The sequence below is a fragment of the Photinus pyralis genome, unplaced genomic scaffold (assembly GCF_008802855.1).
Source record: "Photinus pyralis isolate 1611_PpyrPB1 unplaced genomic scaffold, Ppyr1.3 Ppyr1.4_LG8, whole genome shotgun sequence".
NCBI classification, from domain to species: Eukaryota; Metazoa; Arthropoda; class Insecta; order Coleoptera; family Lampyridae; genus Photinus; species Photinus pyralis.
This window is the reverse complement of record NW_022170819.1, coordinates 19,533,311-19,559,194: the sequence shown is the minus strand read 5'-3', so window position 1 is coordinate 19,559,194 and position 25,884 is coordinate 19,533,311. Positions and strand designations below refer to the sequence as shown.

The 25,884-nt window shown below is 35.6% G+C and overlaps 2 protein-coding genes across 3 annotated transcripts; one reads left to right on the top strand and one right to left on the bottom strand.

Moving 5' to 3' along the window:
* Positions 1-1,589: 1,589 nt before the first annotated feature.
* On the bottom strand, positions 1,590-12,224 carry LOC116178823 (ring canal kelch homolog). The gene is made up of 10 exons (XM_031498445.1): positions 12,019-12,224; positions 11,575-11,721; positions 11,300-11,525; positions 7,782-7,957; positions 7,635-7,731; positions 7,203-7,585; positions 6,837-7,155; positions 6,668-6,782; positions 2,257-2,611; positions 1,590-2,210 (listed from the first exon to the last, which is right to left on the bottom strand). Exons 1-9 carry the CDS (start codon positions 12,066-12,068, stop codon positions 2,298-2,300), a joined length of 1,827 nt encoding a protein of 608 aa, XP_031354305.1. The 5' UTR covers positions 12,069-12,224; the 3' UTR covers positions 1,590-2,210; positions 2,257-2,297.
* A 169-nt stretch (positions 12,225-12,393) lies between these two features.
* On the top strand, positions 12,394-20,451 carry LOC116178822 (rab GTPase-binding effector protein 1-like). Of its 2 annotated transcripts, none has more exons than XM_031498444.1 (12): positions 12,394-12,655; positions 12,702-12,806; positions 12,853-13,032; positions 13,080-13,219; positions 13,265-13,381; positions 18,745-18,876; positions 18,929-19,338; positions 19,408-19,501; positions 19,548-19,681; positions 19,729-19,852; positions 19,906-20,022; positions 20,072-20,451. In XM_031498444.1, exons 1-12 carry the CDS (start codon positions 12,619-12,621, stop codon positions 20,351-20,353), a joined length of 1,872 nt encoding a protein of 623 aa, XP_031354304.1. In that variant the 5' UTR covers positions 12,394-12,618; the 3' UTR covers positions 20,354-20,451. The 2 variants fall into 2 exon arrangements, with proteins under 2 accessions (XP_031354304.1, XP_031354303.1); XM_031498443.1 differs by having other exon boundaries at positions 13,265-13,399.
* The last annotated feature ends 5,433 nt before the right edge of the window (positions 20,452-25,884 follow it).

Below are 25,884 nucleotides of genomic sequence, written 5' to 3'. Positions count from 1 at the left end.
TGACGAGAGTGTATTTTCTTTCTAATTGTTAATGCTGTCCCATCCTCTTCATGAATCGCTTTTAAATACTTTCGTAAATAGCATTGCGCATTGTCCACATTAGAAATTTTATTGAATACCTTCATAAATAAAACATACAGCATGCGTAAACAGTAATTTTGAAACCGGTATTAGTTTTAGTTTCATTAATAGTTAAGACAGGTGTTAGATTTGCTTGTATTCCAAGTGCCTAAGTGTTAAAATTTCATTTAAATGCTTCAATAAATAAGGAAGTTGGCATTGCGCATGCGCAAAACCAAATTTTAAAACTGGTGTTAGATTTGTCTTTATGCTAAATGCCTATGTATAAAATTTCATTTAAATGCCTTCATAAATAAGAAAGTTGGCATTGCGCATGTGCCAAAGCAAACTTTGAAACTGGCGTTAATTTTACTTATATTCGTAGTGTTTACATATAAAGTTTCATTTAAATATCTTCTAAAATAAAAAAGTTAGCATCGCACATGCGTTAAACTAAATTTTTGACACTGCGCATGCGCAAAACCAAAAACGGAATCATTGGGACCAAGCCCTTTCACATGAGTCCTATATCGCCAAAATCGGTTCAGTGGTTTAGGAGGAGTACGTGTGACGGACAGACGGACGGACATCAAAGTGCAGCCAATAGCGATTTTTCACTTTGAGGAAAATACGCTGAAAAACTTGCTGTGACTAGCACACACGAAAAGCTTGGTGATAGCGGGTGATTTCAACTGCCATGCATTCGTCTGGGGAGACAGAAAAGGACATAAACTATGGACGAATAGTGTATCGAGCAAAACTTCCATACACTCAACAAAAGTCAGTCTGTCTGATTGGTATTGGCTGGTTACCATGGATACAATAAACTAAACTAAATCGCTGTTAATCCATGGCATACTATTTAAAAACAATAAAAAGTAAGGTTTTTATTGATTTTCAAGGCTAAAATTAAAGAAATATGGGTTGTGATAAATCAATGTAATCTGGAAAAAGAATGCAAAACAAATGACGTAAGATATAGTGTTGTATTTGAAAAAATACTAACTTTGTGTCAAATTTCAAAAACGGAGGTCCAAACAATTTTATTTAGCACGCTACTGGATTCTACGTAAAAATATCTATAATTGGCACATGGTCGCAAAAGCGCAAGTTTGCGTCTAACTTTAAAAACAGCTGAGATACACTGCAGTCTCAACCAAAATACAAGAGTCTCTTAAAGAAAAAGTGCTAATTTATTTTCGTTCTCGTACTTTTTTTTAAAATGGCAACAGTGTATTTTGTTAAATAGGACAAGCTGCAAAAATCTTGCACACCACAGGTCGGCAAAAAAATTTTAGGGAATATAAAACAAGTGGGTTCTAAGCTTACTTAACCCAAAAAAATTGTTTTTAAAATTTCGTCGACATGCTATACCAAAATCCCTACCACCTCTACCAAAGAAATGCCCACAATTTGGTCTGTAGTTGAAGTTTACATTTACTAGACTGCCTAACTAACCACAATTGGATAACCAGACGGCATGAAAACTGATTAAAAATACTTACTATTCTATTTTGTTACTCAGTATGTAAACAAGTACCGCTAATTTATTTATACACTGGTACAATTCACTTCACTACAATAAAATTATAAAATTAAATGTCCTGCGTTAAGAAGTACTTAATGCTACAAGTCACTATCTAACTCCATCGTCATTGTCATCATTTTCGTCGACTAGGAAGTTCAAGACTTTATAATCCATTCCGTTACTGGTATTACTAATCCACATAGGAAGCCATTTGTTAACTAGTAACCATTGCACGGAAACTTTACTTATCCTTCCTGTTCCGTCGACGGTACCGTAAACATTTTCTAAAGAGTAATGATTATTATCCATGCCGCTACTACACGAAGAAGATAAATGTCTTTCAATTCTTCCTATTCCTTGCCCGATAATATCCAATCGACCGTATGTATTACCTATACGTCCGTACAAACTACAACCGGGCATGTCGTTTACGTAGCCCGGTTCCTCAACATTGTTTAGTACGGACAGTGACCGAGCGATTTGAGCCGAACTAGGGTCGATACCGATTCTTTCATATATACTGTGATTATCGTTGCTACCATTGGGGTCATTATTAACAGATTCGTAGATATTCTCCAATCTCTCATATCCAACAGCTCCTTCAGCTCCATCGTTCCCGTAACTATCAAATAAATAACTGCTGTATTCAAACGGACATTTCGACTCACCTTTCCGAGACCTCGACCCCACTGCTAGCAAAGTTTAAATTTCAAATGGGCTTATCCATTATCGCAACTCCGGCGTAGCTACGTCCGATACTCATACTGCTAGGTAACATGGTCCAAGTGTCCGTTTTCGGGTTATACACTTCAACGGACGCGAGATTGCTCGTACCGTCATCGCCTCCCACCACATACAACAGGCCACTCATGGAAACGACTCCCGCATTTCTTCTACACAAAGTCATGTCTGTAATCGAACTCCACGTTCGAGTTTCTGGATCATAAGATTCGACCGATTTACGAACTAATGGACCATCGTGACCTCCCACTGCGTAGAGGATCCCCTCTAACACGCCGACACCTACGTAAATAGAGGAAACGTGTAAGCGATTATGAAGTAAATCTATGATTAGGGTGCTAGTATTTCGTAAACAGTACAATACTTTTTTTCAATATTAAGTATTTAATAGATCCAAGAAAATTCGCATCACGTGGAACAAAGAAGACCCACCCTAGATTAAGTTTCGATTTAATATGTGGTGGGGCATCGTTGACACTTGGCATCAACACGATGGGGCACCACCTCATAATCAAAAAACAGTACAAAATCATTTAAAAGAAATATTTTCCCTGTTGCTTGGCCACGCAACGAATTCTGTTTTAAATAGATGTTAACTTGTGCATTAATCATCATGGCGGATTTTTTGAACATTTTTAGTATTAAATAATTGATATACTTCCTTCAATTTCCTTGTTTTAATACCACTTTCTTCACGTTTTAATTTTCATTGTTTCCTCTTTTTTGTTTGTCATTTTCTGCATAAAATTTTTATAATAACAATAATGATTGTAGCTCCATTTTTAGAATGTGTATACAAATTATATGTAATTTGTTCTTGTTCTATTATTTTCATTAAACGTTTATTTATTTAAAAAAAAAAAATTATAAGTAGACAGGGTAGAGCTGTACATGCAAATCAAAATATGTTTTTAGTTTCGTCATTACATTTTTTTAAACTAACATGAATTTTATTATTACATACGATGTGTGTTTATCAATTGTTTCTATAGCCTACTATTTAAACTAGTAAAAATATTTGCGCTCTAAGGCGAATAACTTTAGTTCATTTTCCATGCATTTATCAGTACATCCCAAAAGGCCATAGCAAGTGCGCTATGTTTTTCTTTACTTGAAGCATCTATGGTTAAAATTTCAAAAAATATCTATAAATAAGAAAGGTAACATTTGCACAATCTGCGCATGCGCACATCTTACTTTCACAGTATGCGATATGTTTGAATTTACTAAAGCCAGCTTCAGCTAAAATTTCAAAGAAATATCTCCATAAATAAGAGAGCTGGCATTCCGCCGTCTGCGCATGTGCACAGCCGATTTTTACCATATACGATATGTTTGGCTTTACTAGAAACATCTGTATTTAAAATGTCAGCAAAATAAGCTAATAAATAAGCAGGTCAATATTGCGAAGCGCACATTAATCGTCAAGATTTTTCTTAGCTCAAGTGCCAGAGCTATACAGTGATGATAATTGGGTCTTCTTCAATTAAAACGTGGCAAGTTCTCTTTCTGGTCTGTTCATTATCAATTGAACCATCAACATTAGGGATAGACCAATACGGATATTAATATCACCAACATTGGCCGCATCGCCGATATGACCTCATGTCTCATGGCCACGTATTCGCACTCCAGTGTACGTAACTGGTGCTCAAATCAGGCTTATAGTTTTGATCTTTTTCAGTTACAAAACTGGTATATGGTGCAGTTTTTTGTAAAATAGCCCCACACAACATTTAGAGCCATTTTTAAGGAATAATATTCTCTGACGAAGAATACTGCACAACTGACCAGCTTAGGACCGAAAAATTTGCACAGCAAATGGTACTGTGAGAGATGGCAGAAGAAATGTGTGTTAATTAAAAATGTACGGCTGTGAGAAGACGCGCCGCCAAAGAGGACGCTCCGCTCCCAGGTTTCCAGTCGAAATAATTAACATGGACAATATTTGATGGTGTGTCACTATTTCTTGCAACTTAAACGAAATTGAAACCTTCAAAATATTAAATTTTTGAAAAATGGCCGATATTTTATGGGTATTCGCCGATTGTAGGTTTGTATGTTCAGAGTTAAACTTCACGCACTGTACATACAGTGTTATTAATTTAGAAGTATACATAGAGATGTCCTATGTCTACTTTTAAATGACAAAAACTCTTCTGAAAGCCGCCTAATTTTATGCAACCAAAATAGCTTGCGCACGCAATTTGCATGTCATTGTAGATATTAATAAAAATGACAGTAAAGTATGCTTTTACGTTATGATGAATAGATATTCAATTCGGCCACTATTTCCCTTAAGTTTCTTATGGGATTCTCTTACACAAAAATCTTCAATTAAAATTAAAATTGTCATCGCATTTAAACAACCACTAGGAATTAACACAGAAAATAAGTCTTTTATGTTCCTTAAACTGTACCAATTGACAACTGTACCAATTGACAATATCAACTTTTTCTTCAATTGAATACATCGCACACGAACAAAAATAAAAATGTCGGCACTAATAGACCAATTAATTAATTAATATGACAGCAAACTCTTCATTTGTTTGAAGAAGTTATTTTGGTTGCATAAAATTAGGCGTCCTTCAAAAGGGTTTTTGTCATTTAAAACTAGACATAGGGAAAAAATACACAAATCCCTATGTCTACTTCTAAATGAATATCACTGTATAAAAAAAAGAATAGCTGGACCGATTTTCATGAATGTTAATTTGTTGGATTTGTCTCCCGACCCGAATAGCAGCATAACTATTAAAATATTGAAAAAAAATGTGAAGAAAATTATCATAAATGTAAATCATAAATGTAAAGAAGAAGAACATTCGTCAAATCAATTGTTTTCAATCTTACCAACTGTCCAATTAATCAAATTAAAGTAATATGCACAAGTAACAGATTGCTAACTGTATACCTACATTTCATGGATTAGGTACGCACAGAGGCTTTATACTAACAGTGTGTACCTATTCTTTGATAATAAGAAAAATATGGGGCGTTAAAGAAAAAATCAAGTAAATTCGACCAAACAATTAACGATAGCTGAATTCTGTTTGCACTAATGACATTCTCTTTAAAATTGAGCTCCACACACCTAGATCCATTTTTTTGTATCTCTTAAAATACAGGGTGTTTCCATTAGAAAGTATTCAACTTGGATCACCCTCTAAATGTTTAGCAATTTTGCATGTTACAATTTTGCAACATTCTGAACCAAAATCTCTCAAGTCTTTAAAGGATTTAAAATGTGCACAGTGTAATTATACAACGAACTACTGTACCTGACACGTAAGAAGGCGTAAGATCGCGCATCTCCACTATTACAGTAGGTACTCGATTCAGTTGACCTGCTGCAGCTGCAAAAATTTGGTTTGGCATTTGGTCCTGCCTTGACCATGACAGAGATGCAGTTGTGGACTTTTTGTACCTATTTTTCTATGAAGTGTTCCATCTTTCTCTTTACCACTTTATCAATATATTTTTGTACCTACTTTAGTCATCTACAGGAACTTATTGCCAACATAGAAGATGTAAGACAAACAATGTTTCATATCTCAAACAAATCCACTAATCGGGCATTGACGAAAAATTTAGAGTGCCTACTGTAAGTGCACCTATTAGTGCGCCACAGTGAGCCAGATTTTAAATTAGTCATCTGCGCATAGCCCGCTGTAGTCTTCTTATGTGCTGGTAATAGTGCAAAGCAAAGTTTAATAGGCATATGTTAACTTACCAACACTTTCACATATTTAAAATGTGCACAGTGTGATTTTGCAACACATCACCACCATGTCCTGAAACGGCATCTCTTGACTCACACAACTTCCAAAATTTAAAATGTGCACACTGTAATTGCAGCTGTTATCTACATAAATAAAAATAAATGTCTGTCTGTCTCTCTCTTACGCCTGTCTAAACCGTTCATCTTATTGCAATGAAACTTTGGGGAATAATTGGACGTATGCCCGCGAAAGTTTCTGTGTTAGTGCAACACTTTCCGAAATTCCCACGGGAACGGGAACAGGAAAAAATCGGGATTTTATATTTTACAGTTGAAAAGAGAGATTTAGAACATAGTTTTGTCTGAAAACGCTAAAATATACTCGGAAAGAACTTTCCGAAGTTCCCACGGGAACGGAAAAAAAAACAGATTTCCCAAGGACGATATGAAGTGCGCCAGGACTGCTAGTTATTTAATGTTTCACGGAGAAACCCCCACTTTGTCAACGAAAATATTTAATCCACCTAGGAAATGAACGGTTGTTCTAGAGAACGGCACATGATCTCCCACTCATGTATGTATGATTTTAAGAATGCTATTATGATTCAACGTACCCGCACCACTTCTTCTACATGACATATCGGTTGCAGAGGTCCACACATCCATTTCCGGGTTGTAGCATTCAACGGCACTTAAGCATTGACGTGACGCTCCATCATATCCGCCTACCTACAACAAAAAGAATCAAAAAACCAGCCCAGACTTGACGAACGTTCAGCCTACCGCATACAAAACACCATTAACGACGCCCACACCGACACTACTCCTACGTGTCGACATTGGCGAAATCGTTTTCCACTCTTGAGTCCGAGGATCAAACATTTCGGCCGTATTTAGACCAGTGGAACCGTCAAATCCGCCCACCGCGCATATGCAGTTCCCCAAAACTGCAACTCCTAACGTCGATCGTCTGGCTTCCATGCTGGCGCATGTGCTCCACTGATCGATGATCGGATCGTAAACGTCCACGGTACGCACGCGTAGAGAACCGTTGAAACCGCCTACGGCGTAAACCCGTCCGTTGATAACTGCTAAACCTGCTCTGAAATTAAAGGATGACTGTCTGCGACGATACTCCAACTCTCCTACCTGCAACGTCTCGTAGGCATTTCAGCAACCTGATACCACCTTTCTTCTCTAAAGTCAAAGCACTCTACACTTCTAATTGCCTTTGGCGCCTGACCACCTACAACTAGTAGTACCTTCGGCAATCCAACCGGTTGACGTGGACGCATTCGAGGAGTTTTAATGCTACACAATTTATTGTCACCTTTTAACAGGTGAAATTTCAGAGCCTCTATAATGAAGTCTTTACACTGTAGGTCACGTTTAAGTAGAGGTTCCTCTTCCACTCTCTGTACCAAATAATCTTGAGACATTAAGGGAAGCCTAACATGCTCCATTAAAATGGATAAATACTTTTGACGTTCCTCTAGATCGTGTTGAACCCAAGATATCACACATTCGAATACCTTTTAAATAAACGTATGAATACAAACCACAATAACCTTGTCGTTTTACTTTTTCCTCCGTTGGCACGGTAAGACGGTCGCTACTAATAAGCTTGGAGACTTGTTGACTACTTAAACTTAAAAATTCCTCACATTCGATGATCTCCCTATAAAATCGACTAGGTATTTTAATGTAAAATGCATTATGTGCTCTCACGAGAAGTGCTGCTCGATGTAGGTCTCCGCGTGACTAAGTAGCTCCAAACAGCCGTGTAAGTCCGCGAACGCGCGTATTCCTAGACAATTGGTCGGGTGAAGTTGGGCTTGCAGAAATTCGCAGCACGCATCCCGTACGTCTGTTAACTGCAAAATGTTGGCAGCGGGAAGTAAAATCTAAACAAAAATCGGTTTATTATATTTAGTCACAGTTTACAGTAAAAGGAAACAGCATTTATCCAATTTGTCCAAGGTTAAGTGGAAGAACTGACGGCGGTACTCTCAGTCAAACTGAACTTCGCCTTGTAGAAGTGTGATATTTTATTTCTGTTTTGTTTTCGGTGATAATTAAAGGCAATATCATTATTATTATTATTATCAATGTTCAAAAACAATTGATAATTTATCATAATATACAAGGTGTCACAATTAAGTCGAGAAAAAATTGGACGATTCTTCTAAATACATCAAGGGCCAAAACCCAAAGCATAGAACTAGCTAGTTTTTTAAAATCCCTTCAATTTTGCACCACCATTATGGTCTCAAGCTCTCGGTTGGTTTGAAAAAAATGTTCGCCCCACCTGCTATGGTAGATTGAAAGATAAGGGCGAATTTCATTATATATTTCTTCGTGAAGTTCAAAATGTAAACTAAAGTATTAATATTAGTATAAATACTATAATAATTTGTAATTTTAAAACAAAGAAGAATTATACCGGGTGTTCCCAAATATCAAAATATGATGTAAATACGGAAGGGACTAATTCTTTGGCGTATTTTATGACTGAAAGTTCATATTAAATTCAGTCCGCGAACGCTTCATTACCTATCTACAGGGTGTGATAGTTCTACTGTACCTTACAATTTAAACTAATAAAAACAGGAGATTATCTGAATAAATACATGGCCTACTAGACCATTTTAAAAACTATACTTTCTTTTACTACGAGAAATTAATTATTTTTTTCTTCTCGAAAAGGGTCACAGACCAAAATTTCCAAAAGAAATCAGAAAATTAAATTCTTGTTCCACAATCTACCAGTGGCGCAACGAAAAAGTTCAGGGAGAGAAAATCGAACATGACCCCTGAAAAAACAACGCCCTGTAGAACAAAAACCTTAGGAGAGAAATATATAATGTGTCACAAAAGTTGCAACCATAACAATCTTTCTTCTTTTAAAAAAAATATATATAAATATATAAATAATGATATAAATAATGAATATGTTTATAATGTGTGCATTTAGTAAACATATAAACTACACTAAACAAGTCAAACGTCATTATGCAAACATAAATGACGAGAGCGTATTTTCCTCCTAATAATACATATTAATTCTAGGGCCGGACAAAATACCCGTAGCCACGAGACCCTTTCAAATTAAATTTTATTTAAATGCTTCCGTAAATAAAAAAGTTTGCATTGCACATGCGCAAAACCAAATTTTGAAACTGGCGTTAGATCTAGAGGGAATCAACTTTGAATTTTTGGTGTACACCCCTCTGAATTAATTTGAATTAATATGAATTACCGTGAATTAATTTGAATTAACGTGAATTATTGAATTGAATAAACGTGAATTAATTTCGAATTAACGTGAATTAATTTGAATTTAACGTGAATTAATTTGAATTAAACGTGAATTAATTTTAACGTGAAATTAAAATGAACGTGATTAATTTGAATTAACGTGAATTAATTTGAATTTGAATTTTTTTGAATTTTTGGTGTACACCAAAAAGGTACTTGTTTCCCCCTAGCGTTAGATTTTCAAGTGCCTATGTATCCAATTTCACTTATATGCTTTCAGAAATATGCAAGTTGACACCGCGCATGCGCAAAACCAAATTTTGAAACCCAAAATTGAAAAAATTAGAACAAAATGATGCCGATATCTTGTTCCTAACCTAAAATTTAGACCAAAGAATTTTATACCCTCAAAATTTTATTTTTTTAAGCTAATTTTTCCGGAATTATTTTTATTATATAATTTGTAGCCCTAAGGTGGATTGATTTAAAAAAAGAAGCTTTTAATGCCGCCGTAAATGCTCGAAATGCTGGCAATCACGATATAAAAATATATATATATAATATATCTCAAGATATCGAGATGCTGTTTTCGCGAACTTGTTTAGGCATAATTTAGCTACTTTTTCATGAAAAAAAAACCGAACCAATGCATTTAATTTTTTTGAGAAAATTAAGCATTTCTGTCAGAATGTCGAAAAAAACCCTCAAGCGGTGATATGTGAAACTAACGACACTTCAAACATTATAATATTTGTAGCTGAAGAATAGCTCTTTTGAACTAACCCGAGTTTGTTTAAATCGGTTCAGCCGTTTCGAAGATACAGGGTGTTCTTTACGGAAACCTTTGAATACCCCCCCACCACTTCATTTTTAGAGATACAGGAAAAAGTGTCAAACAAAACTTGTTCAGATTATCGTCAACTTCAAAGACCGGACATTTTTTTGTTAGGTTAATATAGCGGAATTCACAGAAACATCACTTTTTTAGATTCCAGATTGCAGTTGCGCCCCCTAGCGGTCATTTCAGAAGCTTAAAAATATTTTCCAGGTTTTTCTCGTGGGCGTTTTAGTAATAAATTTTTTACGGCAAGCCTCTACGACGAATAGATTCTCAGATACAGTACCTTGCATTCTTAGTTGGCCATTTTCCAGTTTGGCGCAAAAAGAGCACATGATGCCTACTTATATTAATGATAGCAACATAGCACCAACTATTACGGGAATACCCTGTAAAAGTGTCCAAAATATGACAAGATTGAATTGTAATGGATCCTTCTAAGATACGTTTGTACATGCAGTCCACGAAACAATGGTTCTGTAGTTAAGCGGAATGTGCCGAATTCCAAAAGTTGTATACGCTAAAAATGCCATGGGGTTTACCAAGAAAAAGTAAGCAATTTATTTCTAAACTTATTCGTTAATTTGAACGTGATGCAGTAAGGAAGGTGAATAGTTACCTTAGCATTCGTATACGGAACAAGGTGCATTTCAGAGATGCACTAAATATTAGCCTACAAACAGTGACTTCTATATCAAAAGTTTTTAAATCGAGCAAAGCTCTAGAAAATCCTAAAAAAAATAAGGCAATGTAAGAAACTGGTTAGCGATGTTGATGGTTTCACACAAGTTTACGTTTGTATTTTAGATGAATGATTTATTTGCGTTTTGCCAAAAACAAATGGCTCAGTACTCAAACCTAATACAAATTTGGTGCATCTAATTTTTAGCACAAGCAGGCCTAAGAAAACAATTAGTTTTTGAGAGAAATTGCTTGGTAAGTCTTTTTATAACTATGTCGGCAACTCTTGTTGAATATTCTTAGGGAGCTAATTAAAAATAATATCAATAAGAAACTAATGGCCAATAAATCACGCAGTAAATTATCATTAATTAATGTACAATTTAACCATTACCTGCTGTCATGAATGCAAGGCTATCAAAATGATTTTCCTTCACCGTAAACGATCTTAATTATCATCAATTATTACCTGAACGTTCTCCTCTGTGACTTGAATTTCTGACGTGTAGATGTACTCTATTAAGAGCAAAAGGGCTTGGTGATCCACTCCCTGTAAAGTTATGCGATCTTGTTTACTCTCCTCAAAATTCGTGAACATCGCATAAAAGTAGGACGACGAAGCCGCAAGAATCATCTTGTGGGCGGGAATTTCTATACTCTCAGCTATTAAAACGACGTCGCACAAAAGTTTCTGCCTAAACCAAATAAATAAGTCACTGGTCGAAGGGATATCGAACATCTTACAATCTCATATTATTGACAATATCGAATGCGCGATGGCAATGGTGATGGTTTCTGTAAGGGGGTTTTTCTTTTCCATTCGGACGCGGTATATGTTTCTGGGAACTTTCGTCTAACGAGTTTTGACTGGCGTATCGTAACAGAAGACAGCTGTAACAGAAACATGTGACGGAATACTACTTACATAATTATAAAACTAGTTTGCGGGATGAATTTGTTATAAATAATTGAGTGGTTACTTACAGATTGTCGCTACCTAACGCAAGTTAATTACAAGCTAAATTCTCACCCAAGCGTTCATAACAGGATCCTCGACACTGACTGTCGTTAATCCCCTTACCGAATAGGCATGTGTTTTCATTTTTAAGTTAAATAGTTAGTTAAAAGGAGTTACAAGTGTGAAATTTCATCAACTTTTAGCTTGCAGTAGAAGTATAACGCAATTACCTTCCTTGACGATCAACCATCTTTTCACGATCATCAAATTGGCCCTCCATACCAAAATAGGAGCTTTAATGGAAAACAATAACACTACACTACATTTGCGAATAAAACAAGCGTTTCCTGCAAAGATTTTATCACCATTAACAGCTAAAAGTTCAACCAACTACAAAGTCTACTTTATTTGTTGTTTCACCACTGCCAATGGCGGCAGCGCTGTCGCGGCAAAACGTAGAAACACATGACACAAATCATATGGTAAGCAGTGGCGGAACAAAAGCTAGTATAAATAAACAAAGAATCGTTACGATCGTCTAAATGGGAACCTCCGATTGTAAGCTTGCTTTAACAAACAATTAAAAAGAAAACGGTAAACCTACAAATAGAAATGTCCAACTCCGTTACTCCGCGCACGAGCACACTGCATAAACAATTTTGCGCATCCTGCGATGTAGTTACGCACCCTGTATATAATAAAGTGTCTTTTTTTTGTTTTCTCCAAAGCTGAAATTGGGGAGAAACAGCAGGAGACAGGGCAGATGCCCTGTTTTTACATTTGTGCATAAAAACGATTAGTGACTAAATTTTTTAGTTGAGCACCATAATATGGAAAATTGTGACCCAAAAGCCGATTCTTCAGAGGGTAAAAGTGCATTTGTTTATTACACAATTTTCACCTAACATTTTAGCTCTGCACAGTAAAGTTGTTAAGCTCGAGACGGATAATAAGATGTTGCGCGAGGAGTTCGACATTCAACGTGCCAAACTAAAGGACTTGTTTCTTCAGAAAGAAGGTTTAGTGTGCGCTTTGCATCGTTTAAATTCTAGCTGTCATTTTAGGTGAATTAGAGCGGAAAAGCAAAGACTATGAGAGTTTGAGTCAGGAATGTGATAAAGTAAAATTGGAGTTGGAAGATGTAAAAAGTCAGCTGCTTGTTACCGGTATTACATTAAAGAGTAGTACTGACATGGAGGAGCGTAAGATGGAAGAAATAGCATCTCTTCAACAGTTAGTGCATGGTTTGTACTTGTCTGTTGTTGTTTTGATAATTATGTGGTTTACATAGAAACTATCGAAGAGTCTAGTAACTGCAAGACAATTTACGCCATGGAGCTTAAGAAACTACACGACATTATACGACGACTAGAAAGTGAAAATGGGGAGCGTAAAGCTGGAAGGCAGCAGTCCCCTCAACGTACCATTCAGGTATGCGGTTGACATTTGGTACAGCTAATCACTGAATTTATCTAGGAACCGTCAAGTTTAGTCCCTAGTTTAATGTTAAATGCAGTTACTAAAACCTTGGCTAGAAAACTCGGTGCGGATACTTTTAATTCACAGGATACTGTTGAGGAGAATATGTGCAAGGTACACGGTGATGATCATGTACGTTTTTGTTTATTTATTTTTCGTTTGAACAGCATAGGGCGAAAGTGATATAGCGAGTGGTTTATGCTTGTTTTGGTTCTTAAAGACCGCAAGGTAGTGCACTGATAATTCGTAACTCGGGATTTACAGACACACCACGTACATTTTGAATAAATTTGTTTAAATAATTATGTAAACCAAATTATTTTTGACACCTGAATGTTAGGAAATAGGCGTCAAAGCCCCCTATTTATTTTTTATACCGATGTGAAGGTGGTTTATAGAACTAATTTCAACAATATAGTCCGGGGAATAGAGGGTTTTAACCTGCAAAATGAGAAGTAGTTCTAATTTCTTCTGCATGTCAGACAGTCGTCTGGTGGTTAAGAATCTAAGTTTTCGACCTCCCACCCCTTGTGCTTCCCTCGTACCACTCCCAAAACTACTGAAATTTGGTTGGTTTCTTAGTTTCTCAATCATGTCTTTTTAATGGTTCACTTTAGAAAAAAATATTGTTATCAGAAATTGTAGAGCATAAAATTCTACACACCTTTGATATACGCTACTTTTTTGTGAAATGTTTATTAAAAAAGATATAGAGCTTGAGAGTTGGTTATATTTTTAAGAATTCTTAAATTTCTGTTTTAACCAAATTTCATACTTTATCTCTATAATTAAGAGTTTTACGACAAAATATCTTGAATTTATTGTGGTATAAATCTCTCTACTCTGCACCCTTACCAAAGGGGATGCATAATAATGAAACTTGAAACCCTTGCTAGTAGGGATTTTGAATCACTGTGAGATTGTAGCGCTTTCTAATGTACTTTTGAAATTAAAAAATTGTCTCACTTCAGTTCAGTTTCACCCTCACCCCCCACCCCCGCGCGGTAGGAATAGATATTTCAACGCTCGTGTGGCGATTGTGAAGTTAGTAGTACTTACATACAGGGTGACAATTTGAAAACTTACCACCCCCCCATATCTTAGTAAATAAACGAGATATTTAAAAAAATCAAAATCCATTTCGGTAATTCGGAGGGGGAATCACAATGACATAGTTGGCGACGCACCCCCTCACACCCCCTGGGCCCCAGCCACCCCAACGTTTAAATCTTAAATAGTGACCCCCCATGTGTGATACGTCATTGGAAAGCTCTGAAAAAATGCTTTCCAACCATACCAAATAGCATTACATTTAGGTTAGTATTTATCGTGCAAATCAAAAAATAAACTAATATGATACATTTGAAATCTGTCGCATTTAAAACGCAACCGGCGAACATTAGACGAACTAAGACAGAGAATAATTCAAGAATGTCGAAATATTGCAAAACCAACATTGAAAAGGGCCGACAAGAGTTTGAGAATAGATTATAACTGGCGATCAAAAATGAGTTGCTGTCGAGTCGGCTTTGGAAGTTCAAGTTAAATACGATTTTCCATGTTTATTTTTTGATTTGCACGATAATTACTAACCTAAATGTAATGCTATTTGGTATTGGTTGGAAAGCATTTTTTCAGAGCTTTCCAACGACGTATCACACATGGGGGGTCACTATTTAAGATTTAAAAGTTGGGGTGGCTGGGGCGTAGGGGGTGTGAGGGAGTGCGTCGCCAACTATGTCATTGTGATTCCCCCTCCGAATTACCGAAACGGATTTTGATTTTTTTTAATATCTCGTTTATTTACTAAGATATGGGGGGTGGTAAGTTTTCAAATTGTCACCCTGTATGTTTTCTATTCCTCTTTAAATATCTATTCCTGCCGCGGGGGGGGGGGGGGGGGGGGGTGAAGGATGAAGCTGAACTGAAGTGAGATAATTTTTTTTTTCAAACGTAGGTACAAAGCGATCAAAAATGAGTGACCGTCGAGTCACCTTTGGAAATTTTGTTTACAAGGGAAATCGTACTTAACTTGTACTTCCAAAGGCGACTCGACAGTCACTCATTTTTGATCGCCCGATATATTAGAAAGCCCTACAATCTCACAGTGATTGAAATATCCCCACTAGCAAGGGTTGAAAGTTGAATTATTATGCATCCCCTTTGGTAAGGGTGCAGCGTAGGGGGATTTATATCACGATAAGTTCAAGATATTTTCTCATAAAACTCTTAATTATAGACATAAAGTATAAAATTTGGTTAAAACATCTACATAGAAATTTCAGAATTTTTAAAAATATAAGCAACTCTGTAGCTCGATATCGTTTTTAATAAACATTTTTCAAAAAAGTAGTTTGTATAAAAGTTGTGTAGAATTGTATAGTCTACAATTTCTGATAAAAATATTTTTTTGTAAAATGAATCTATAAAAAGATATGATTGAAAAACTAAAAAACCAACCAAATTTCTTTGGTTTTAAGGGTGGTACGGGGGAAGCACAAGGGGTGGGAGGTCGAAAACTTGGATTCTTAACCACCAGATATTCTTTCATGACATGGAAAAAAAATTGGAACTACTTCTCGCGATGCAGAAAATGGTCCATTTTCAGTCTCTATTTCCTGGACTAATAGGCAATGCGATTTTGTTAATATAATTTGAATTTTCTTCAAAATTAGAACGTTTCTATTGGTTTTACATATATTAAAAAGACCAAATACACGGTGTCTTAATTTTTTCAAAAAACCCTTCTTTTTGGACCCTACTTTGTGTTCGCATTCAAAGTGTTTTTAAAATATTCATATTTTACCATATTATCAGGTAAAAGCACAATCTCAAGAAATTCTTTCTTGGCACCTCGTGCTTTGACTCACCCTGTATATATGAGTAGCATGCAATAACATGTTGATTTTGTTTAACATTATATTATTTCTCTCCACTAAGGAAAGATCGTTCAGATAGAATCATTTGTTGGTCTGTTGGTACAAACTTCATTTTCACGTGACCTATAAAAAAAATCCAGCAGTGTGAGAGCAAGCAGGCCATTCGATTGATCCATATTGCACTAATCACCTATTGGGAAATACTGTTTCTAGGTAGGTTCTTAGTGGAGGAGTGTGATGGGAGGAGCTCCGTCTTGTTGATACCAAACTGTTATAATATCCCAGTGAAAATATCATGTTACACCTGCTCTTTTATATTTCACGCATATAATAGAATTTACATTTTGTCTACGTTTTAGTTTTGTTTTTTTTAGATATGAATTTTTTTGAGTTTTTCTTGTACTCAAAATAATTGCGCGTTATCTATTAATTATGTATTGTATAAATATCTATTATTATTATCAATGTTGGTATTGATGCAACGGGAACTTATATTCGGCTTTTCCGCAACTTCCAACAAAATTTTGTGGTACATGTCCATGTTGCGAGTACTCTTTAGCGTATTTTCCTCAAAGTGAAAAATCGCTGTAGGTTGCACTTTGTCGGCCGTCCGTCACACGTACTCCTTCTACACGACTGAATCGATTTGGGCGATATGGGGTTCATTTGAAAGCGCTTGGTCTAAGGATTCCGTGCATACCGATATTTTTTGGTTTTGCGCATGCGTAGTTTTAAAAATTTGGTTTAGCGCATGCGCAATGCTTTTTTATTCATGAAGATATTTAAATGAAACTTTATATGTAATCACTACGAATATAAGTAAAATTAACGGCCTTTTCAAAATATTGTTTTGCGCATGCCCAATGCCAATTTTCTTAATTATGAAAGCATTAAAATGAAATCTTGGAATAAAAGCAAATCTAACATCAGTTTCACAATGTTTCACAACTGTATAGACTTTGACGATAGGCGGCTCATTTGAAAGAGAATGGGGTAAAGATCTCGTGCCTGCCGGTATTTTTTCCTGGTCCTAACATTACTATTATTTAGAAGAAAATACGCTCTCGTCATTTATGTGTTCATATTGACTTCTTAATCATTTAGGTAGACGATCTTGATGAGCGTAGTTCTTCTCCTTTCTCCATAATAATACATCATTACAATTTTCAGAAAGAGACAAAACAGTACTTTTATTCGGACACAGAAATCTACTTTGATATAACTAGACGTCAGAAATTACTTTTGTTTCAAGGCCAACTAGTAAAAAATTAACTCGGTAAAATCGAGAATTTCTTTATTTAGAATCTTCTTTAAAGTTTTTTAATGTTTTTATGTAATTTAAAAAAATTTCATTTTTTAATAAGACCTCACGAAAAATAGTGCTTCCCATTAAAAAAGGTTCCCTCTTAGTTCTGTAGACGCACGCAATTGTAATTTTTAATGATTTTTGTCTAAATAAATTATTTTCCCATAACTAACAAAAGAATAACATTTTTCTTTCAACGCAAACTAGTGGAATTATAAAATTAATTATAAAACAACTATTTCCCTTATTTTGAGTTGCTCTATTAAGTTTTGTTATGTAATATAATAACTTTGTTAAGTTTCTATATCCAAAAAGGTGTGCACTTTGGAAATATGTAATAAAAAATAGTGGTTGCTATTAAAAAATGACTTGACTCTGCAGACGCACGCCACTGACCACAATGTTAAAGTATGTAGATGCGTAGGAAACTTTTTATAATTTTGGATACCATAAAAAACTTATTAAGAAGACGCGCAATGAGTTTAAAGACACGACGCGTAGCGGAGTGATTTAAAAACCAATTAGGCATGCATTTGTTATAGTGTTTTTTATTATACCTGCAAAAAATTAAAAATAAGGGAAATAAAGTCATATCGGCTTTCTAGTGAGCAGCTTATTCGAAATGCGTGGAAATGTCACTTCAGCTTTATTAAAATCATTGTCTTCAGAAAAAAAATGGTTTGTTGCAAAGCAGAAGAAAAGGTGCTATTTACAAAATACAGTAAAGCCTATTGCAAAGAATATGAAATGCTGTTGGCGATGTATGAATAAGAGGAATCTTATGAACAAAGTCTTAAATTTGTACATTCTTCAAAATTTCAAACAATGCTGCGATTAAAAAAAATGGAATAGATTTGGTAGCATAAGTACCTTAAATTACACTTGTTTGGGAAAGCTTTGCATTTACAGAAAGCGACCTAAGAAGATTGAACCTTTAAAGCACTAGGTCTGATTTCCCAGTGTTCAAAACGGAGATTGTGATTTAGGAAAAATACAAAAATGTTCACCCTGTATATTTGAAAAACAGTTTACCAGACGGACTAAGCGTAACTGTTTATACACAAAAGTGGAACCGCTTATGTTCTTAGCTTCTCACTTTTGTCCCTCTGACTATTAGCTATGTTTACAGGAACCCAATTCAGTAGCAGAGATATATGTTACATTCGACATGCTGAAACCCCTCCCTATATCACAACGAGTAAATAATATGACATTAATTTGATGACTTATTTCTTAATATTACACGTGACTATAGTAGATGTTTAATGTCTGTCTAATGTGTTTGCTATTAGGCACAGGAAGATGTCGAAGTATTGCGATCTCTTCTTGTTCCTTTGGAAGAAGAAATTAAAGCCCTCAAAGATAAGCTGCGCAGTGCGGACGATCTACTTCAAAAATGTCAATGTAAACATACCGGAGTTGAGGTAATATTGTTTGAAAAACAACTAACTATTTCCCATAATGATTTTACACTAGACCTCCGCAAATCCCAGTTTACACGCAACTGCCACAAACACCTCGTTTGAGGGGCGTCACACAGCCATCGCGCAATGCGACATGTGCAGTAATTACGAAACCGAACTAGTTAAAGAACAAAAGCATACCGAAGACATAAAGCTTAAATTGCTAAGGGCCGAAAAGGCGGTGGACAGGCATCGGGAGGAGCTATTAAAAGAGATAGGTTTTCGAGAGGAAATTGAGGAGAAATGGAACGAAAAAAAAGAACAACATAAACTTCAAGTCGCAGAGTTAACTACCAGAACTGATTGTGCCGAACAGGATCTAAAGGAACTGCAAGATGTGTTTAAACACACTATGGTCGAGGTTAGACAACAATTAACAGTGATTACTAACGAGAGGGAAAAAGTTCAGCATGAACTAGAAAAGTAAGAAAAATCTCATAGTTTCAGCTGTTTTCGTTGATTGATTTTTTTAAATTACGTTAACTTATGCAGATTACAAAGGGAAAATGAGGATCTTGTGGGAAAGTACAGCGTTCACTCCCAACAATTACAAAGCGAAGCGATTAATTTGCCCAATGTTGTAGAGGTAAGACCTGGATATTGCGTCCCAATAAGTTTTCATTTGTACGTAGGATTTACAAGAACTGATTCTCAGAGGGCATCAAGAGTTAATCATCGCAAAAATTGCAAAAGAAGTTGTCGAGGAGGAAGTCGACATTTTGAGATCTGATAATTTACTTTTGAAAGATGAAATTACCATGTTAAAGTAGGTGATGTTAGAAACGAATTCGTGTAGTGTAGCAAACATTTTAGAGACCAAACTGAGCAATTGGAAGCGGAAAAGCAGAGGTTACTGTCCACACAGGATAAATTAAAATCACTAGACAAAATTCATCAAGCAACTCTGGCACAAATTGATGAACTATCCGGCGAAAAGGTAACGTGTATGTTAATGAAATTGAATTATGATTTGGTTGTTTATATGTTAAGAATCTATTGGAAGATCAGAACAACGAACTAAAATCGAGAGTTGCATCGTTGCAGCAGGAATTGGACAACAGTGAAACTGTGCAAAAGGATTTCGTTCGTCTCTCTCAAAGCCTCCAGGTTAATTGCGACTTTTTTTGTTATAATTTTTTACTGTGCGTGTTAACAGGTTCAGTTAGAGAAGATTCGAGATGCGGACACCCAAGTTCGGTGGCAGCACGAGGAAGATGTGGAGGACTGTCCGTCTTGTCGATCAATGTTTAATGTGACTAAACGAAAAAAACAGCATTGCAGACATTGCGGGCAGATATTTTGTTTACCTTGTTTAAATCATACTGTTTGTAGTGGTCCTAATCAAAGACCGTCGAAAGTTTGTGATGTGTGTCATACACTGCTAGTTAAATCATCGGCTCCATATTTTAGTACAGAAGTTCCTCATTCTCCCGATTAAAGTCCATTGCGTTATTAATTACAAATGAGTATGTATTTGTTATAAAAATATCTAGTTGACGTTTTATTTTGTGCAATAAATGAATTTGTTCGCCAGTATTCTTTATCGATGCCTGTCTATTCTATTAGGGGAGCCTGGAGGAGAAGCTGATGTCAACTCTCGGTCGATCACCATATGTGTCCATGCCTGTTCCCTTTAGGTAGATTTCGTCTACCTATTGTAATGGTACCAGTATATAAATATGTTTGTAGGTATATATCACTTCCAAGAAACACTCTAACTTTCTTAATTATAAACCGATTTCGACCAAACTTTAAGGTTTCGTGTAACTCATAAATCAGCCAATTCCGCCATATTGGAACAAAATGGCGGACAATTATAGAAATCTACCTGCACCTGATTGACTGAGCCGAACGGGATTTTTTCATTAGGGACCTGTAACCCACATAAGCTCGTTGAGCCATACCGAAGCCTCTACATCCACAGCTAAGTGTAAAAAGGCTCTAGTCCCAGAACTACCTTCATGGTCAAAGTTGGCGTGGATTTCATGGCTCCAGTGACTCCCAGACAGATGTCTCTGTACTTTACCTAGCTGCTTCCTGGCATGGCAGGCCGCCATATTGGGCAAAAGCCTGTTAAAGGCCCAGAACAAGAGAGTTACAATAAATAATTAGTGCACAGTACAGTATTATCAAACCCCATGTACACAAAAGCCCTTCTACTTCCACAGACATGCAATGTCCTTTTTGCTTATTCGCTCAATGTATCCTTACAGTCTCGGTAGTGTTCCCACTTTTTGCTCTGGGTCTTTCAAAAGGATCTTACCGAGTTTTTGAACTTCAGGAAGATCCTCTATTAAGGAGTTTGTTCCTCGAAAGAAAGGCCCGCAGTTGGCAACTCCAGATAACATTGCATATTTCTGGAATATTCGAAAAGATATATTTGAACATGTACTCTTTGGATATACTATAGGGATATGGGAATGGGGATAATATCTCAGATATTCTGAGAAGACTATTCTCCATTTATTTTGAATATTTTTAGAACATGATAAATACAGGGTGTTGCTTAAAGAGCGTGATTCTTGGACCCATTTTAAGACAAAAACTTCCTATGAACGTTTTAATTTTTGATATACTGGGTGGTAAAGTTTAAAAAAAAACAGTTTTTTTAATAATAACAGAATTAATATATTGTAGACATCTTTATGAAATTTGGTACATGTCTTCTATGCATCAAGATACATTTTCTGATCTGCAAATTATTTTCTTTACCAGTGGCGCCCGTACGGGTTTTGCATTGAATATTTTTGGAGAAAAAAATACTACGCCACTGCTTTCTTTTAAAATAAAATTTATTTCTTAAATCCTCATTCATTTTTTAGCAAATTTGATCTGGTTTTTGCGTGTCCGACACATGGTTTTCCCTTATTTTTAGGAAATCGATCCTGAAGTAAAACGATTATTTTTCAAGCGAAAACCATGCGTTGGACAAAGCCAGAAGATCAAATTTGAATGAGGATTTAAAAAAATTAATTTTATTTTAAGAGAAAGCAGTGGCATAGTATTTTTTTCTCCAAAAATATTCAATGCAAAAGCCGTACGGACGCCGTTGGTAGAGAAAATGAAAAATGAAAATCTTTATTATTAAAAAACTGATTTTTTTAAAATTTTACCATCATGTACCTATCTAAAAAATTAAAACGTTTAGAACATACGTTCATAGGAAGTTTTTTTTCTAAAAATAGGTCCAAGAATCGCCCCCTTAAATATTAGCATGTGTTTAAGGAACACCCTGTATACCTGGGGTCTCCGAAAGCATACTACGCGACGCGACAAATTAGAGAAAAGATGCGTAATTAAAGAGTTGTTATCATGCTTTAATCAAAACTAGAAAATTCCGATGAATGCCGAAGATATGCCAGAAAAACCGGAAATTGCCGATTTCGTCTCGATTTTTTGCCGTTAACGTTATCTACAAGACACTGTTGAGGAATTTTCAATACAACGTTACGTTTCGGTTATCAAATCATCTTCCACGCATTTTTGAAGAATTAAAAAAAATGTGCTATTGTTTGCGTTTTGTCCGTCCGTCCGGACCCACTTCTGCCGTTTCGAACTACTTCTAGGGGAATGGTCTTAGAGTCCTGGAATTTCTTGCAGTAGGTAGCTCTATACCTTGAAGGTATGTCACACGGCCATCAAATTTCGCTGTCTAAAAGGGGGACTCCCCCACGAATTATTCCCCCGAGATGCTGTTTTTGAAAGTAAAACGTGCATAACTTTTACATGGACATCTGTCACCGCTGCGATATCAACTCAAGCCCGCTTCCTACTATACTAAGTTTTACTTGTGGGTAAATAATTCATTAATTTTATTTTTTTTTATTATTTATAATTAGAAGCCATGTTTCATCCCCTTTATAATGTAAGTAATATACTGGGTTAAATGGAAGAGCAGAGGCAGTGGGTTTCAATACTGTCATCTGAACTTCGCCCAATTAGTTACACGATAAATATAATTTTTTTTTCTGTTATAAATTTTGTTGCAAGATGTGTAATTAATAAAAGACATTATTATTATTATTATTATTATTCCAATCACTTACTCATTTCCCTTGATTTCTAGGTTTTCTTCCGCTCATGGCATCTGCAAATTATTAATTTAATTAACATACTCTGTCTCTTCACTCTTTTTTTTCTATAATGTTTTATACTATTATTTTATTTTTATTTTTTTCTCTTGTGTGATATTTTGATATTTCTTACACTGCAGTTTATACTAAATTTTTATATTGTTCTGTTACTGGAAATATTTTCTGTTGAATAATAAATACAATTATTATTATTATTATTATAGACAACCAATTGGTCTCAGATTTTGCATACGAATGCCTTTAGTGGTGCCAAGTTAAACTTTAGAAATCGGAGGGGGAGAGGAATTTAAGGGGAAACGAGTGAGCGACGGGGCCTGGGGGGGTTAAATCTTAATTTTATCTCATTGTATTCTAATTAAAGCTCAACGGAAGGAACCGTTTTCTACCACTACTGTCCTTCTTTCTGTCCTCTTATCAAAGTACGGGGTGGAGGGGGAAGTGGAACTAGTTTTATCCTTTATGGTACTCTAATGAAAGGTCTCAACGAAAGGAATTAATTTCTACCAACCATAGCCCTCCTCCTCAACCTCTTATCGTGATCGGGTATATTCCCTTATACCCCAACAATAACGGATTGTCGGAAGAGGGTACTCACAAACGCGATTGAGACTGCAAGAAATGTACCCATTGGTGATGTCAAAACAAAAGCTATTTCGGTTAAAAAAGTGCGCGTTGTCTGCACAAGAGTTGTGCACAATTTATACCTGTTTTATATGGCCCGTAGAAAAGGTACACACGGTATGGAGTAGCATTTTTTATTACTAATGTTTGGTTTCAACATGATGGTGCACCCGCTCACAACGCCCTTATCGGAGAAATTTGGTCAATAGGTATTCTCGCACGATTTGGGTTTGTGCGCGGGTGCACCATCCTGTTGAAACCAACAGTTTCCAAATTCCAACTTTTTTTTGTGTGCGGTACATCGTATTCGTAATTAAAAGATGCTACTGAATCTCCCAACTGTAGCTTGTAGATCTCAAAAAGTGGCAATGAGAAAGTCATTTTTTTATTTTTTTGTATGTATTCAAATAACATCACAAAAAAGTAAAAACAAAATCGGCAAATTTCGGTTTTTCTAGCATATCTCAGTTTATTCTGAATATTCTTTGTGAATGAGGTATCTATACGATTTGGTATATCTGATCATAAACTTAAAAGAATGGTATCCCCGTTTCAAAATAATTATCAGCATTTTAAACAATAAACTGTCAGATATAAATTTTGTTTAAACTCAATTCCAGGGCCTTTTCGGTGGAACGCTCACCAAGGTGACATGACGCTCAACGTGACAAGTGAAACGTCACAAAATATGGAACTAATATAAATATATTGGTATATATATGCGCTCACCAATCGAACATTAAAAGTTATCACTATCAGATCACTTGTCATATGTCACGTCACCTCGATGAGCGTTCTGCCTTATAGTTAGATATCGTTACATTTTTTTCCAAAGTATCTAGTTACGGTATCTAACTACAAGTAGGTATCTAGATATGTCACAACACTGACTGTTTGATATTTGACATTCCAAATAAAACGATTCCAAAGCCTACTACCTACACCTAATGAAAAATAAGATTTCTTTTCAAAAATGCCAATAACCAAATATACAGAATGTTAATAAACGTGGCCATAAAATTCAAATCTACATTCATTTCGGGCATCAGAAATAAAGGGTGGACCATCCATATGTTGAATTTTAAACTGCCTGCTATTAATGACGCTGTCGCTTAGAGTGCCATGCATTGTTGACAGTTGTTTCTTGTAACCTTCCGCTGACCGAATATGTAATCCTTACCTTTTATTTTCTGTTCTTTTTAATTCCTAAATTTGGTTGAGTAAGTACGTAACACGCGTTTACTTAATTGTGGTGTCTTTATTAGCTACAGTAATTCAAAAATACTTCACTAGTCGCCAAACCCATCCATTGCTTGTGAAAATCACAAAACCATTTTAGATAAGTCACTATGTAAGGGGTTTATTAGACCTATACCTATTGCCAGGTCTCCAAAACCTCTAGAAATCTTATGAATAAGAGCAACTACTGTTGTGATATTGAAATAACAAAAATATTTATATGTGAAAAATTAAGAAATACTTAAAGGAGAAACAGAAACTGCGGCCCGTTAGTAAAAAATGCTGGTTTTTTTTCTGTTCGATCTCACCTGACCCACTTCTGCAGTTCTAGAACACTTTAGAGAATTGTGCGGGACCCTCCATGGGCGGGTTTCTACACTAATGGAATGTCTCAACAAAAGAAATGGATTGTCATCAAGTATATGCAGTGTTATTATTTATAAAAGAAAAGTTGTTGTACTATACTGTATTCATTTTAAGAAGGTAGCGGTAAAAAGCATAGGGAAGCTTTGACCTTCACTGTGATTAGTTAAAACACGAGTCAGTATTACAATGAAACATAAAACGACTGGTGAATTTTGCAAGGTACTTTATGTTGCCAAGTAAACTGCCGAAGCGTCATAAGTTGTTTTTGTGAAAGATTTATTTTTGTTCGCACTGCTGAATATTTCTATTTTACAATAATTTGGTGCCGTTTTATATTTTTCCTGTGTGTGTCGATCTTCAAACACAGCGCCATCTACTACCTTCTTATAATGAATGCAGTATAGATATAATTTACAATATGTGGTTCCTTCACAAAACCTTTTGATTCATCGTGAAGTGTAAATTAAATACATTATGAAAGGTAACATACTTAACTACCTCGAAAATATTGAAAATGCATTTAAATAATAAATATTTTCATACAAAAAATACCTATTTAAATACATCTAACATTTGATAAACATATATCACTTCTCCAACGTATGACCAAGGGATACTTTTGTGTATTACCTCTTATTACAAAATAAAA